This window comes from Schistocerca piceifrons, chromosome 4, assembly GCF_021461385.2.
Source record: "Schistocerca piceifrons isolate TAMUIC-IGC-003096 chromosome 4, iqSchPice1.1, whole genome shotgun sequence".
In the NCBI taxonomy this organism is placed as follows: domain Eukaryota; kingdom Metazoa; phylum Arthropoda; class Insecta; order Orthoptera; family Acrididae; genus Schistocerca; species Schistocerca piceifrons.
Window position 1 is genome coordinate 307826719 of NC_060141.1, and position 15930 is coordinate 307842648.

General features: G+C 37.5%; 1 protein-coding gene across 3 annotated transcripts in view; it reads right to left on the reverse strand.

Annotated features, from left to right (window-relative positions):
- Window positions 1-14660, reverse strand: part of LOC124795345 (piwi-like protein Siwi) — a 119366-nt gene extending 104706 nt beyond the window's left edge. Inside the window, exon 1 of one of the 3 annotated variants that reach the window (XM_047259335.1) lies at window positions 14536-14660. Coding sequence is in view for 2 of the 3 variants with exons in the window: in XM_047259333.1 (XP_047115289.1) it covers window positions 14192-14202 (11 nt within the window). In the remaining variant the exon portion in view is untranslated. Of the gene's footprint in view, window positions 1-14191; window positions 14218-14290; window positions 14310-14535 lie in introns of those variants that run through there. The other 2 variants (XM_047259334.1, XM_047259333.1) reach the window with 2 other exon arrangements.
- Window positions 14661-15930: the final 1270 nt, after the last annotated feature.

Here is a 15930-nt window from a genome sequence, read left to right on the forward strand (position 1 = left end):
TCGTATTTGCCTAACACTACGGTCTTTTTTATTTTTTTATATCGCTATCCCTGTTAATACCAAATACTCTTTATAGGTGTTTTATTATTCATATGTAAAAAATAGATTATGGATCTTTAGGTTAAAACCTATTTTTTTCCTAAGCTCCAATTTGCATATAAGTTCGTACTTATGCGTTTCATGACTAACTAAACTGAAAACCGTTAGTTCTATAGGACCTAAAATTGCGTATTTTGACGTTGACGCCTACTTTTGCCTATTTCGGCATCAAAATTCTAAAAAGTACCTATTTCGTTAATCTGATAGAGTTCTTGTCTTTTCAAAGATCTGAAAAAGGAATTACGGCTTTACGTCTCGTCGAAGGTGAAGGTCGTCAGAGACTGTTTACAATTCCTTTGCTTGCCTTACTACCAACAGCACTCGGCACGGTTGAATGGTCATCCATCCAAGTACGCGCCGAGCGCGACAGAGCGTAACTTCGGTGAGCGAATGGGAACCAGTCAAAGATTTGAGTTACACATTAGAATCAAACATGGGAGTACTAAATGTTATATTTGAAAATATTTCGTTCATATGATTCTGGCCACCTGTGTATTTTCACAAACAAACGGTTTCATAGCCCTTAAGCTGAGCACGGATTAAAAAATCACAATGTTAATCGTAGACACCCTCTATAGCTAAATTACTGCCCTGCGCACATTTTCTCGCTGCTGTCTACAGGCAGTCCTAACAAACTACTCCGTTTCGTGAAAGGTATTATACGTGAATTTTCCGGTTCGAAAAATAATTTGCCAGTAGTGAGATGCTTTCATCTGAAGCACCGGTAGATTCCATTCACTTGTTCAGAAGGGGCGGCCATCTGTCAGGTGCCATATGTCCAGCAACGAGTACAGTACTTCCCCTACCGCTCCCATGCACCGCAGGAGGGGGGGAGGGGGGGGGGGGAGGAGGACAGGTCATTGTTCACTTTTTCCCAGCGAAAACAAATCAGTAAATTGTGTAGCGACCGACGTTGTAAGTGCAAAATAAATTCTAGTTTCTGTGTGAGAATACTACGCCATGCCGAAAACAGCTAGTTCAAAGTCTACTCATATAAGGCAGTGGCTGCAAGATTTTCCGCGCATTATACAACAGATGTGAAAATTATATTTTGCCAAGCATGCAACAAGGAGGTTAGTTGAAGTTTTTCTTAGACTTCTTATTTTCCAGTCACTTAGGATTCTTTTTTATCACTATCCTTTAGTAATACGAAATACTCTAAATACTCTTTATATACGATTCTAAACTGCATTTCCCTTTTCTCTCTTATTAGGTTTGAGTGTTAAGAAATCTCACTTAACTCAGCATGCAGATGGAATCGCACATAAAGCTAATGTTGAAGGAAAGTCAAAATTGAAGCAAACTCTTAACCAATAAATCTGGTGAATCCTCCGAAAAAAAAAAAAAATAAATAAAATAAAAAAAGAACAAGTTCTGCAGTGATTTGTGTTCTGCACTTGTGGCAGCAAACATCCCCATTCGGAAACTAGAAAACCCTATTTTCAGAGGTTTTCTTGAGAGGTACTGCCATCAATCTATTCCTTCAGAGTCAACTTGACGTAAGAATTATGTGGATTCAGCTTACAATGCTGCATTGCACAGAATCCGAGAAGATGTTGGAGAATCTTGCATATGGATTTCTGTGGATGAAACTACCGACAGTCTTGGCTGTTACATTGCAAACCTGATTATTGGCAAGCTAGATCCAGATGCTCCATCCAGGGCTCATTTGATTTACTCAAAACAGCTTGCAAAAACTAACCAACAAACAACAGCACAGTTTGTGAACAATGGGCTTAAGGTGCTACACCCAAACAGAGTGGATGAGAATAAGGTGCTTCTGGCTGTCACTGATGCTGCTGCATATATGATAGCAGCGTTTCAACCATTAAAAGTATTCTACCCATTGATGCTGCACGTAACTTGTGTAGTGCATGGGATCAACCGCGTAGCAGAGCAAGTAAGGCTACAATTTCCTAAAGTAAATAAAGTAATCTCTATGGTAAAGAAAATTTTTGTTAAGGCACCATCAAGAATACAGGCATTCAAAGAACTGCTTCCAGATGTCCCATTGCCACCAGAGCATGTTGTCACCCGCTGGGGCACGTGGCTGATAGCAGCAGAATACTATAGTACACATCTCTCAGCTGTCCAGAAGGTGGTTGAAAATATACCGGAGGATGCTGCATCTGTAACTGCAGCAATGGGGTTACTCAAAAATTCTTCTTCAAAACGGGACTTATCTTACATTAGGGCCCACTACACATTTATGGCAAGAATAATTTCACAATTAGAAGGCTCAGGGAGACCTATCTACGACAATATTTCTTTGTTTGAAGAAGTCAAAATGAAAATTAATGAAGCGCCAGGTGAAGTAGGGGGAAAAGTAGGGACAAAAATGCAAACGTTTTTTGCAGAAGAACACTGGCCTGAAGGAGTTGTGTGCAGCTGCCAACATTCTTAGTGGAAAATCCAGCACTCCTAACTGCAGCATTCTTGTCCAACATGTGCCGAAAATGAAGTATGCCCCTGTCACATTTGTTGATGCAGAACGTTCTTTTTCAGCGTATGAACTGATTCTGACTGACAAGCGCCACAGTTTTTCACTAGAAAACCTAGAAAAGATTTGGTTATTTATTGTGAAGCGAATTATGGTCAGAATATGCGAAACTACGAATGTATTAATTAAACCTTAGCCACATCTTTTTTCACGGAGATCTTTATCTTGCAGGAACTCAAAAATATTTGGAATTATGTTCAACATTAATGTTGTACATTGCTGTGCTCTTTAACTGTGTAAATATTCATTCTTGTTTTAATGACTAATAAGATGTTCATACTGTCAACACAGTTTATTTTAATTTATTTTTATTTTCTCTGCATCATTTTTATTAGAGCCTATTTTAGGTTTTATGTAGCCTAAATGAACTACTGAAGGAGCCTATTTTAGGTGCCTAAAACACACTTTTTTACGACCTAAAAATCTGTGGTCTAGTCATAACTAACCATCAGAACAGCTTAGAACACTACATTTCATTCTCTTACAACTTTTCAATAGTTTACAGATACAGGGCAAAGTTGACAATTTTCATAAAAATGCCAGAAATGGGTATTTTTCAACCCACCTTTACAGAAAAACTAATTTCTGTAAACTCTTTTTACCATTTTCATTAGACAGACCATGTTGCTAACCACCTAAAAAAACTGTATTTGGTTTGACAATGTGAGTATGTTGTTGTATTCAATCCAGAGACTTGTTTGATGCAGCTCACCATGCTACTCTATCCTGTGCAGTTCTTCACATCCAAGTAACTACTGCACTCTACATCCTTCTGAATCTGCTTAGTGTATTCATTCCTTGGTCTCCATCTACTATTTTTACTCTACATGCTTTCCTCCAATACTAAACTGGTGATCCCTTGACGCCTCAGAACATGTCCTACCAACCGATCCTGTCGTCTAGTGAAGTTGTACCACTAATTCCTCTTCTTCCCAATTCTATTCAGTACCTCCTCATTAGTTACGTGATCTACCCATCTAATCTTTGCATTCTTCTGTAGCAACACATTTTGAAAGCTTCTACTCTCTTTTCTAAACTATTTACCGTTCATGTTTCACACCCATACATGGCTACACTCCATACAAATACTTTCAGAAACGACTTCCTGACAAATCTATACTCATGGTCAAAAAATTTCTCTTCTTCAGAAACACTTTCCTTGCCATTGCCAGTCTACATTTTATAGCCTCTACTTCGACCATCATCTAATCTAATTCCCTCAGCATCACCTGATTTAATTCAACTACATTCCATTATCCTCGTTTTGCTTTTGTTGATGTTCAGCTAATATCCTCCTTTCAAGACACTGTCGATCCCGTTCAACTGCTCTTCCAGGTCCTTTGCTGTTCCTGACGTAATTACAATGTCATCGGCAAACATCAAAGTTTTTATTTCTTCTCCGTGGATTTTAATTCCTGCTCCAAATTTCCCTTTTTTTTTCCTTTACTGCATGCTCAATATACAGATTGATTAACATCAGGGATAGGCTACAACCATGTCTCTCTCCCTTACCAACCACTGCTTCCCTTTCATGCCCCACAACTCATAACCATCATATGGTTTCTGTACAAATTGTAAAAAGCCTTTCGCTCCCTGTATTTCACCCCTGCCACCTCCAGAATTTGAAAGAGTATTCCAGTCACCATTGTCAAAAGTTTCTCTAGTATTCCAGTCACCATTGTCAAAAGTTTCTCTAAGTCTACAAATACTATAAACGTAGGTCTGCCTTTCCTTAACCTATCTTCTAAGATAAGTCGTAGGGTCAGTATTGCCTCACATGTTCCAACATTGCTACGGAATCCAAACTGATCTTTCCTCAAGGTCGGCTTCTACCAGTTTTTCCATTCGTCTGTAAAGAATTCTTGTCAGTATTTTGCAGCTGTGACTTATATAACTAATAGTTTGGTACTTTTCACACCTGTCAACACCGGCTTTCTTTGGGATACGAGTATAAGGCCCAAAGACGACAAGGAGTGAAAATACACCCACGATCCACTGGCACAAATTAAACCTAATATGTTTTAGAACTGTTTAGATGTGTCAGGGGAAAGTAAAATCAGGTCTCCTAATGAACATAAAGTGAGCTCAAATCAAAAAACTTGACAAGTACAAAAAAGGGCATTTTTTGTTGTGTCTCATTAAATATTCCAGCCAGTTTTCCTGCTGTGGTAACTTCAGAATCAAGCTAGTTATAAATTTCAAAATTTAACTGCACTTTACCAAGGCACTGGAGATAACATGGTAGTAAAGTTGTTGCAGAAAAGCTGCCAAACAATTCTAGGAAGTGCCGTCGAGTGTTACACCATTGTCGTATGTGTAAATTTTGATGAAGTTCGTAGCAGTGTGTAATAGTTTTTCAAAAAGAATTCACGTTAATGAGAATTTGAAAGTGGCTTCTTACTTTGCAATATTACTCACGTGCTACTTTAATTCCAGTGTAAAGTTTAGCATATGGTTTACGTTATGCTGAACTTAATACTGGAATCACAGTAGCATGTGTGTAATATTGCAAAGTAAGAAGCCACTTTCAAATTCTTCACATTCAAAATTAGCGTATGGTTTACGTGAGAATAGAAGCTTTCGAAATGTGGTGCTACAGAAGAATGCTGAAGATTAGATGCGTAGATCACATAACTAATGAGGAGATATTGAATAAAATTGGGGAGAAGAGGAGTTTGTGGCACAACTTGACTAGAAGAAGAGATCGGTTGGTAGGACATGTTATGAGGCATCAAGGGATCACAAATTTAGCACTGGAGGGTAAAAATCGTAGATGGAGACCAAGAGATGAATACACTAAGCAGATTCAGAAAGATGCAGGCTGCAGTAGGTACTGGGGGATGAAGAAGCTTGCACAGGATAGAGTAGCATGAAGAGCTGCATCAAACTAGTCTCAGGACTGAAGACAACAACAACAACATGGTTTATGTGAAACATGAGTGCACCAATTAAAAATGATACAAATTTATTGTTATGGTAAATAGCGGCTTAACCACTATTGATTTCTTTAAAAATGAGGAATCTCAATATCATAGGGGCCCTGCCCGAAGAAGTGTGCAACAGCAGCCTAGGGTGGGTTTCTTAACCACAGGGATTCCAAGCTTGTTAACACACAATCCGTATCACTTCAGGCGGGGGTGGGGGGTTACCTTCATAGTCTCGGATGTTATTGAATTTGGCACATGTTAAAATTCAGGAATAAGTAAGAAACACACACTTTTTGTTTTCTCAAAAAAAAAATTCCTGCCCCAGGATACAGGCCTCCAACGATGACACTGCGAACACCATTCTGAAGATGCAAATTTTGGAAATTTTTTTTTAAAATGCTGCATCTCTGCAATAGTTCTCAATATTTTGTTAGAGTCTTTATTTGAAAGATAATTGCTTCATGATTACAATGGTATCTTCCTTTTAGACATCTCTGTCAAAGTTCTTTATTGTCACCTTTTGAATTTTTTTATAATTTAGAGAAATTTTTTTCGAAAATTCCAATCCAGAAAATTTAGATTTTTTTCTGTTGATTAGTACCATGTAGTACTACAGTCTCTGTAAAGCAAAGCTTGCACTTTTAAGTTGGACAGGTTTTATTTTTAAAAAATCATTTTTTTAAACTTTCAAGGATAATTTATGTCTTCATTGAAGTTGTTTCTTACTAATTTCTTTGTTACAGTGTTTATTTCCATTGTCTCTGCAGTTATTTCTTTTCACTTTCTTTGTTGCCAGATATTTCTTACCCTTTCACTATTGCCAGATATTTTTTACTTTGCTTGTCAGATTCTTTGTTGTGGTTGTTCATTGCACGTTTCTGTATTGCAGTTGTTCAGCGCTAATTTGTTTACTGAAGAGGCTTCTAAGAAATTGAGACCATCCAGTAAGTTCTGTGTTTTCGTGAGGAATTTGCCTGTTGACACAGTTGCAGTGTGTTTTGTGAAAAGGACTGGGGCCACAGGAGAGTGAAGTGAGCTGACTATTTTCATATCCATAAAAGAGTGATATATATTAAAAAAACAGACTTTGTTCACATTGGGAACAAGTGTTCTCATTAGAAGACTCTTGTTTCAAAGTGAAGATGTTTCCAGTGACAACTTTTTGTGTTCTAAATGTTTTGAGAGAATAACGGCAATGATAGTATCTGAACAAGGTGAAGCCTCCTGTGGTGGAGATGATACAGATTTTCCATCAATAGAGGAAGAATTAAATACCCTGAATCAGGTGTTAGTCCTGTTAAGGAACCATCAGTGAAGTCCAGTCATGCATCAAGAAATCACAGAGAATTTACTAAAGCTATGGATGAATACACTACAGCGAAATTGACCACACTCTTCAAAGTACAAATTCCATCTTCAGAAGATGGATGCTCCTTTTGCCAGATATCAATTCAGCTGTTGAGTATTGTACACCCTACAGTGAAAAAATGCAAGTTTTAACTATTATTCCCCAGACACATTTTCAAAGAAAACAACTTTAAACCTCATTCCATCACTACAGAAGTACATGGTGAACATATCAAGAAATGTGAGGTCTGCAAAAGGAGTCTTGGGAAGACCAGATCCCAACTATGGTCATACTGAAGAAGCAGCTCAAGTTCAAATAGTGCAGTCATTCTATTTGGAAGATAAATGGGACTGTTCTCACCAGAAGGCCAACAAACAAGACACCAAGTGTAACAGATGAAGGTCAAAAAGTTGTGAAAGTGAAGAGGTATACGACTTGCAGTATTAAAGAAACTTCTGCAATTTATTAGAGCAACTATACAACTTCACATATTGGAAGATCAAAATTTTATGCACTAGGAGCGAAGTGGGTTCAACACCCACCTAGAGATGTCTATGTGAGTCCTGCATGAATTTTGAACTTTGTGTGGTAACTTTGAAGAACTTACTGGAGCACATGATGTATGACACCTTGGTTGGGTGTGTGAATTCATTAGTAGTCTGTGATGTAAAGCAAGAGACTTGTTTGTTTCAAGAATGTGGTGACTGCCCTGGAAATGGAGGGCTGTCTTTGCAGACACTTGGCCTGGAAGATGTGGCAGATAACTCTGCAGAAATTACACATGTGACATGGGAGGAATATAAACTAATTAAGAAAACTGTTGCCTTTGACAGTTTCATCAATGAACTTGGTAAATGGTCATTGAAAGCAGTAACACCCCAGCATCTGCAAAAATTGCAACACCACCACATTGCAGAAGTGACAGGGTGTTTGGTGCTTCACTGTAATTTTGCTGAGAACTCCTACGTAATTCTCCCACAAGAAGTACAAGGGTATCATTGGAGTAACAACCAGGTTTCAATTTTTACAAGAGTAACACATTTTCAAAACAAGACCACAAGTGTTGCAGTTATAAGTGATGACATAGGACACGACTCAGCCCATGCTTTGCTAGCAATCGCAAAATTTTTCAACTGCAAACAGGGGTAGTGAAGATCATTATTTCTGACGGTGCTCCTTGTCATTTTTAAAAATTGTACCAGCTGTTCAAACTGAGTATGTCGCTTGTGCCAACTGACTGAATATACAGTGCTACTGGTCACAGGAAGGGGCCTTGTGATGGTACTGGAGGCCTGGTGAAGCACCAAGCTACAAAACAATCTTTCCAGATAAAATACAGCTGTGATTCAAAATGCCGAGGATTTTCATGAGAGTTACTGAAATCTTACACTTCCACAGCCCTCATTCTTTTGTCTAAAGAGGAAGTCTAAGAATTCCATGAGCAGAAAAATGAAGAAGGGTCCAAACAAACCACTACTGTTAAAAGAAGTCAGAAGACACATTTTTGGACTCAAAAGTGATGGGCGAACTCATATTGCACACACTGTAAAGAGCAAAAAAGAAGAAATTCCGTTCATTCGGCCAACACCTCAGAAACAGCTGGATAATATTCAGATTCATAACCTGAAAAAAGGGGGATGTTTGTGGCATGTGTGTGTGACTGATGGTGGATTGCAGAGATTATAGACACCAGTTCAGAGTTAAATGAAATTGTAGTGAACTTATGCTAAGACATGGACCAGCTGCTGGATACAGGTTTCCAGCTATAGGACAGCAACAACCCAATCAGTGCTCACTTCCTGTTCACAATGTTTTGAAGACTGTAACTGCTCCAGTTCCTATTGGTTCAACAGGAAGGCTTCACTACATCAAAGGAACATACTGAAGCAGTGGAACACATGTTTAGTTCATTGACTGGCGAACTTCAGTACAAAACGGAGAGCACAGAAGCTGTACAAATTGAAATCTAAGTCTTTGATCCTTTCACTACATTTTGGAACCATTTAAAATGCTTGAAAAACGAGTTTCTTACTTATCTTTTAAAACTAAAATTATGTTAAATAAGGCTAGGTTTTGATTTTTATGAGCCTGTTAGATGATAATGTGGCAATGAAACAGGTTTTATGTATGGCAAAAATTTCAATTGTTTATAAAACCTGTTCAATCTTATAGTAGTAGCTATCCTTTCCAGGGAATGTAGAACTACAGGGTACAAATCAACTGAAAAAAATTCAAAATTTTATGGATTGGCATTTAAAAAAAATGCTTTTCCATAAATTACAAAAAAATTCAGAAAGCTATAGTAAAAGAACTTTTCTGTAAAAGTCCAAATGGAGGATTTCTTTGTAACCATAAAGCAATTATCTTTCAAATAAAAAATAAATAAAATAAAATAAATAAAAACACAAAATATCTAGAACTGTTCCAGAGATACAGCATTTCAAAATTGTTTCCAAATCTCACATCTTCAAAATGGTATGAGCAGTGTTATCTTTGGAGGGCTGTGTCTTGGAGCAGAAATTTTTTTGGAGAAAACAAATAAAATACATGTTCCTTACTTACTCCTTCATTTTAACATACGCTACATTCAATAACATCTGGGGCTATAGAAGTAACATTGTTTCCTAGCCTGCATGAATTGATATGGACTATGCCTTAAGGGTTTGTTTCCATGGGGTCTCAAACCTGGTGACATTTATTTACGGGTCCCATGTCAAACCTAGAAGAGTTTTCTTTTAGGATCTGAAGCTTACATTTACTCCAAGCTACTTGAAATTTTTAATGCTTTCAATAATTTGCTATTGAATATCACACAGAAAATTATACCAACAGCCATACAGCATTACCAGTGGAGCTAGAGTAACTGCAACAACGAGCTGTTCTAGAACCCAACACTCATTACTCTTTGATGGGCAGCAATCTGAATTTGTTCAGTTACGATAGTTCATAAAGCACATTAAACCATCCTGCTAAAGTCTGATGTTAATATACAAGGTGTTTATAAATGAATGTCGGGGTTTACTGGATAGGCCGCAAGGGGCCCAATGACAGGGCTAGCTTTGCACGGTGTCCACGTTCACCCTACCTAACGCCATGCGATTTTTTTCCTTTGGGGCTTCATCAAGGATCATGCGTACGTGCCTCTGCTACCAGCAGACCTCCCTGAATTAAGAAACCAGATTGAAGCAGCTGTTGCTACAATCACTGAAGACACACTTATCAATGTTTGGGAAGAATTCGGCTATAGACTTTATGTGTGCCGTGTGACAAATGGTGCTCACATTGAACATTTATAAGTTTCTTGGTAAAGCTGAGTTGCTCTTTCATTTGACATTTCATTTATAACTGCAAGTTTAATATAATAAATATAATAGTGTTAAAAACCCTGATACTCATTTATAAACACCCTGTACTTCCTTTACCACTATCACTACTTTTGGCCAGAATTGATGCTGCATCATTTCAACTCTTAATCTGAATTACTGTTTCATTTGTTTACAAAAATGGTTTTCTCCAGTTCCTGCTAGACTATGCCCATGTTTAAATCTCTCCCCTTGTGGCACTTCATTTTCTTCAATACCCTCTTTGCAGATGAAAGCCACTCTTACCACCATTAATGCTTTCAGTACTGAACATCACTTTATCCCATCGCTTGACTTCTAGAAAAAAATTTCATTCTGTCGTCATTCCAGATTCTCTTATTACGGCATAAATCAACAAAATTTTTGATAAGTTTGGTGTTGGACACTGGAGTCATCACTGGAATAATTCAGGTGGGAAATCTGTATGAGCTGTTTTTATATATTTCATCGGCTCCTTAATAAAAATATCAACAGTAATTGTGCCATGTCACCAACAGTGAAAAAAATTCAGATTCTATCTTCTGATTCTGAAGAAAATAGATGACATATAGAAGGAATGATGCTTGACTATTTAACCTGTGGAAACCTCACTCACCATCCTGAAAGATAAATGAATAATTTTCTATGAAATCCATTGGGATAAAAATTCATCCTTCTTTCAATCAAATTTAAAGACTTTGAGACACTAACACTGATGTTTGACAATGTAATGGTGGACTGAACTACAAATTTTTGTTCCAACTTCTTCAATGAAGAAATAGGCCTACTACTTTCTTTACAGTGTTTCAGGTTTTATACGTCAGGGTCATTTCATACCAAGTGATCCCAGAAAAAAATAATAGACAGCTCGACCATCTCAGAAAATTCTGATATTTGATTCCCTAATGTCTAGTGGGCTCAAAAACATTTTAAAAAAATTTTTATTGGTCGAGTCCAACAAACATTGAGGAATTCACCCAATGAATATCGATTTTTTCTGGGATGGTCAAACAACCAGTGCTGACCACTTGGTACAGATTGACCCTTCCAGCTGACTTCCTACTCATTACTACTTCTGTCTTTACTTTTCCCTTAACATGATTAAATAATTTTAAAACACAATAAAATGTGTTGGATTTACTTTCAGTACCAGTGTAACACAGTCATGTTTTCGCTGTGTCTTTATCTTATGTTTTCAGTGCCTTATATGCTCGCAATTCAAAACAAAACTACTTTCTTAGGTAGTCTAAAGCAAGGCGTTAATAGTGAAAAATCATTGAAAAGCATTTGCAGCAAATATGTTTTTGTAAAAGTCTGCGAAGAATGTCCGACATTTCTACAAAAATGTCAACATTGCCCTCAGCTTGTATACTCTTGGAAAGCAGTTTATATTCCAGGGCCTTGTGACAGAATCGCACACCTCCTTCCAGAACATTGAAATCCTAACCACCTCTCTCTCTCTCTCTCTCTCTCTCTCTCTCTCTCTCTCTCTCTCTAAAAAAAAAGAGCTGCTAAGCTGCTATTTTCTCGGCCAGTTTCAGATCATCCATGTGAAAACTGATCACAAAATATCTCATCAGAACATGTAAGAAGTTTTACAGGGTGGCACTGTTTCAACCCTTTCAAAAAAATATTGCCTGAGATTACGTCTCAAAGCTGCCTAAAACTTAAGGGTGCACTGCTGAAAACTGTGTTTAGGGGTTTAACAACTGGCTATATCCCTGCAAATATTAAGAAGATCAAAGTAAAACTTTACCAATGTTCCGACACAACTTGGCATGGAATGGCTTACATCCTAATTTTAGGTCCCAACATGTAGAATTCCATTTCCATTGAAAGTTTCCTTCATTCTTTTGACACAGAACCCATTGCATCTTCAGCCATCATCCTGGGAGTATATCAGTGTGTCTTCCTTTTGTTGGTTGACTTCAATAAGTTCTCAACAGACAAGAAGCCCTTGTTTGAAATTACACAGTCACGAAAGAGTTACAAGTCTGGAAAGTAGGAGATAAAGTACTGGCAGAAGTAAAGCTGTGAGAACAGTCATGAGTCATGTTCAGGTAGCTCAGTCGGTGGAACACAAGTACCCAAAAGGCACAAGTACTGGGTGCAAGCCTCAGTCCAGAACACAGTCATCCCTCCAGGAAGTTTCAATCACATGTGTTTACATACTAGTATATTTCGAAAAATGTCTTAGGCCTATACAGGAAGATGCAACTGACACAAATGGCTTGAAAAATCTTCAGAAATGCGCAGCACAGGCAAAACTTAGTATCCACTCTAATTTCTAAAGGCATCCACAAGCTCGACAAGCCTGTATGAATCCCACTCGTCTTCACACAATCCAAGCTTGCTTGTACATGCATTAATATGTGATTCAAATATGTGGTGCTCTGAGGATGACAATATGCTTGTTTCTGTTGTGATGCAGGGAAGGAACAATAAATAAGCATTGTGCATGGTGGACAGACTGGTAAATGACAGGAAAAACATCAAACTAAACTGAACTGAAGATATATCTACATGACTGGCATAATTATTGGTATTTCCAAATTAATGGACGACATTTGGACCTATCATTCTTTAACACTCCTGTTTAATAAGCAGTATATCATCATCATCATCATCATCATCATCCCCATCATCATCATCGGCAAAAGTGTGCCACCACACCAACGACTGAAAATTATACCGCAATTTCTCCCAAGCTCATCCGGCTATGAAACCTCAAATACGTATCTGCAATCTCTCCCTATCCCAGATTAGTGAATACCTTTGATATTTTGGCTCCTTTAGTTGGTTGTGGTAAATTTAATAGAAGGGTGATAGGGATAATTGCTTTGTATCATAAAAAAAGGTATATGCATCTCTTTGGCTTAGTGTAACACACATTCCATTTAATGTTCCTGCAGTAAGGCTAGCTTTCAGACATTTTGAATAAACTTTTCCTGCACTGTGCAGTTAATTTGTTTCACACAGTATGACACAGGGCTTGTATGTGTATGAATTTATCAGTGCACAAACTGAAATAGTCTTCATGCCCATGTAAAATTTTCCCATGGACATTCAAGGAAGAGCTCAAATTATGTTAAACATCTGGTCCCCCCACACAAAGTATAGTTATGTTCCGCTGTATCTCCTGATGATTGTTGACACCAACAACAGAAGTTTTTGGTGGCAAGCTCAAAAGCAAGTCAAGCTTTTCCATATGCCCCTACACAGAAACAAAACAAATTGGAGACACTTGAAGTAACAGGCATATTTCTACTGACAACAGGAGTCTGACTCATAAAATGCAATGAACATAAAAAATAAATAAAATATAAAAAACAGTCACACAGTTATTTGAAATTATGAAAACAATGATTACAGACAGAGTACATGCAATATTTCACACCAAATGGACTTCAGTACTCTGTGCCTTCAGAGTTCAGATTTCATATCCTGGTATTAAATGGTTAGCACAGGCACCCTCTTGTTACACTCACTAAAAATAAAAGTATGTGGTACGTATGTATGATGTATGCGTGTACCTGTAGAGTACACAAACCCCACCACCACCACCACATAGACCTGCATCTCTTTGGTAAATATAACAGGAGGAAACACACGAACAGCAATTTTTTTAAAATAATTGCTGTTATGGGCCATATAAGGAACTATTCTGCATCTGCAAGTAGCCTATTAACCTATCCTGTGTGCCCTGCAATGTTCGAAGTTCTGCAATGTTTGAAGTTAACAGTCGTTTACGAAGAATCCAATGGAAAAGGCCATTGCAAATTTTTATCTCACCTAGTACAGAGCAACAGTTTTTTTTAGTTTTATTTATTAGATACACTAAGTAATGAAACTGTTCTTGCAAAGGTAAAAAAAATAGTTGATGGTTCTCGGCTTTCTAGCTCCATCCAAATACGATCATTTGTATGCTACGCCCTAAATGAAATGTAAATAAAAATATTCAAATCTTGCTGCACACCTTGCGTCCATCAACAGCACGCCAAATACACCCGGCGTTCACATCAAGAGTTCATATACACATATAAGTACACAACGAACAGACAAAAGTCTTCCTTACATGTAAATTCCGCATCGAATTTCTGACAGCACTTACAATCACTTCCAATCAACATACACGCTTACGCAGTTACCTCCACCTGTTTCCCTTACAACTCACTAGAATACAATGGCGCACGATGTGTATATATATTGTAGTTTATTGGAGTGGAGAAACTAAATCGGTGACAGACGATAAAAGCAACAATAATGACAAGACAACGTTTGATACAAACAAAAAGTACACACATTTCAACAAATACATACCTCAACCACTTCCACCCTTCAACCTCAAGGTAAAATACAACTCTGTAATCCCGCGCGGTAACACTGACTAAAGATGGCCACAGTAAACCGTACTACTTCATTCTTTTCACGCTTTAAAATCAGAGACATGAAAAGCCTACAAAGTAGAATAATAAATACTAGAAAATAATTTCACTGATTTTAGTAACAAAGCTGTAATCATTTTACGTAGCGGAAATTTTAGACACACCGTTTACATATATAAACCGACTAAATGAGTTTCTTTTCGCGACTCGACAAAAAATCGATTGTTAAAAATAACCGTAACCGATGTAACTCTCAACTATACAAAAATCTTCCGTTAAGTCCATTCCACTACGTGACTTCACTAGCAATTCTCCCATAGAATAAAATTCAGGAACGCAGACCTCAATGTACAATTAACTTGAATTAGTATTCTGCTATTAAAGAAATACACGTACAACAGATATACAGTAGTTCAACCCGTAGTATTATTTTCTTATTTTTTTCCATTTACAGTTGTCTGGCTCTTTGAATAATCTCACTTTTTCCTTCTGAAAACCAAAATTGGTCATCATAAGCTACTTCAGCCATAATTTATCCAAAAGGATGGAAGGCACAAAGAGATATACCGATACAAGAAATTTATGCAGGACTCAGAAAAAATGAAACAATATAAGAAAGAAATACGAAACTCATAAAATAACAGCATAGCAATTTCAACATAAAGCAGTCCAAATCGCAATAATTTCTAAATTTTTAATTTCAGGGACGAGTTTAGGACTATAACACCAACTTCACACCCGAGGTTCTAGACGACGTGAAGAGTTGGTTCGTGCAGATGCTGACTAGTACCTATTGCTACATGTCACAACTCCTTACGCCCTATAGACCGAAACTGATTACCGGAACGAAAAATAAAGAAGTTGCAATTTGGACTGTATTTTATTACATTGCAAGTACAATGGTAGTCCCACAACGATCTCAAAAATGGAGAACAATGCATTTTGGAATACAGCAACAAAGCCGAAACAGATAAACACAGAAGTCAGATGTAAATATGCCTTAATGATAACCTGAATGAGCTGGTCAACCATGTGTCCTATTACTTTAGTAGTATAGAAACCAAACTTCAAGAAAAGTTCCCTAAAAAAACTACACAGCTCCAAATAAAAATGTGCAATACAAAAGTTGCTAGTTGCTGCTATGCAACACTGAAGAGGAAACCAGGGGGATCATGCATTAGCAGCATAAAAGAACCCCTGATAGTTACAATAAATACGCTGTTCACATCCAATTACGAAATGGCGCAGAGTAAAACTGTAACATATTCAAAGCTCACGGAAACTGATATAGATACGCGACTATTATGTGCGAAATGCGTAAAAAATGGTG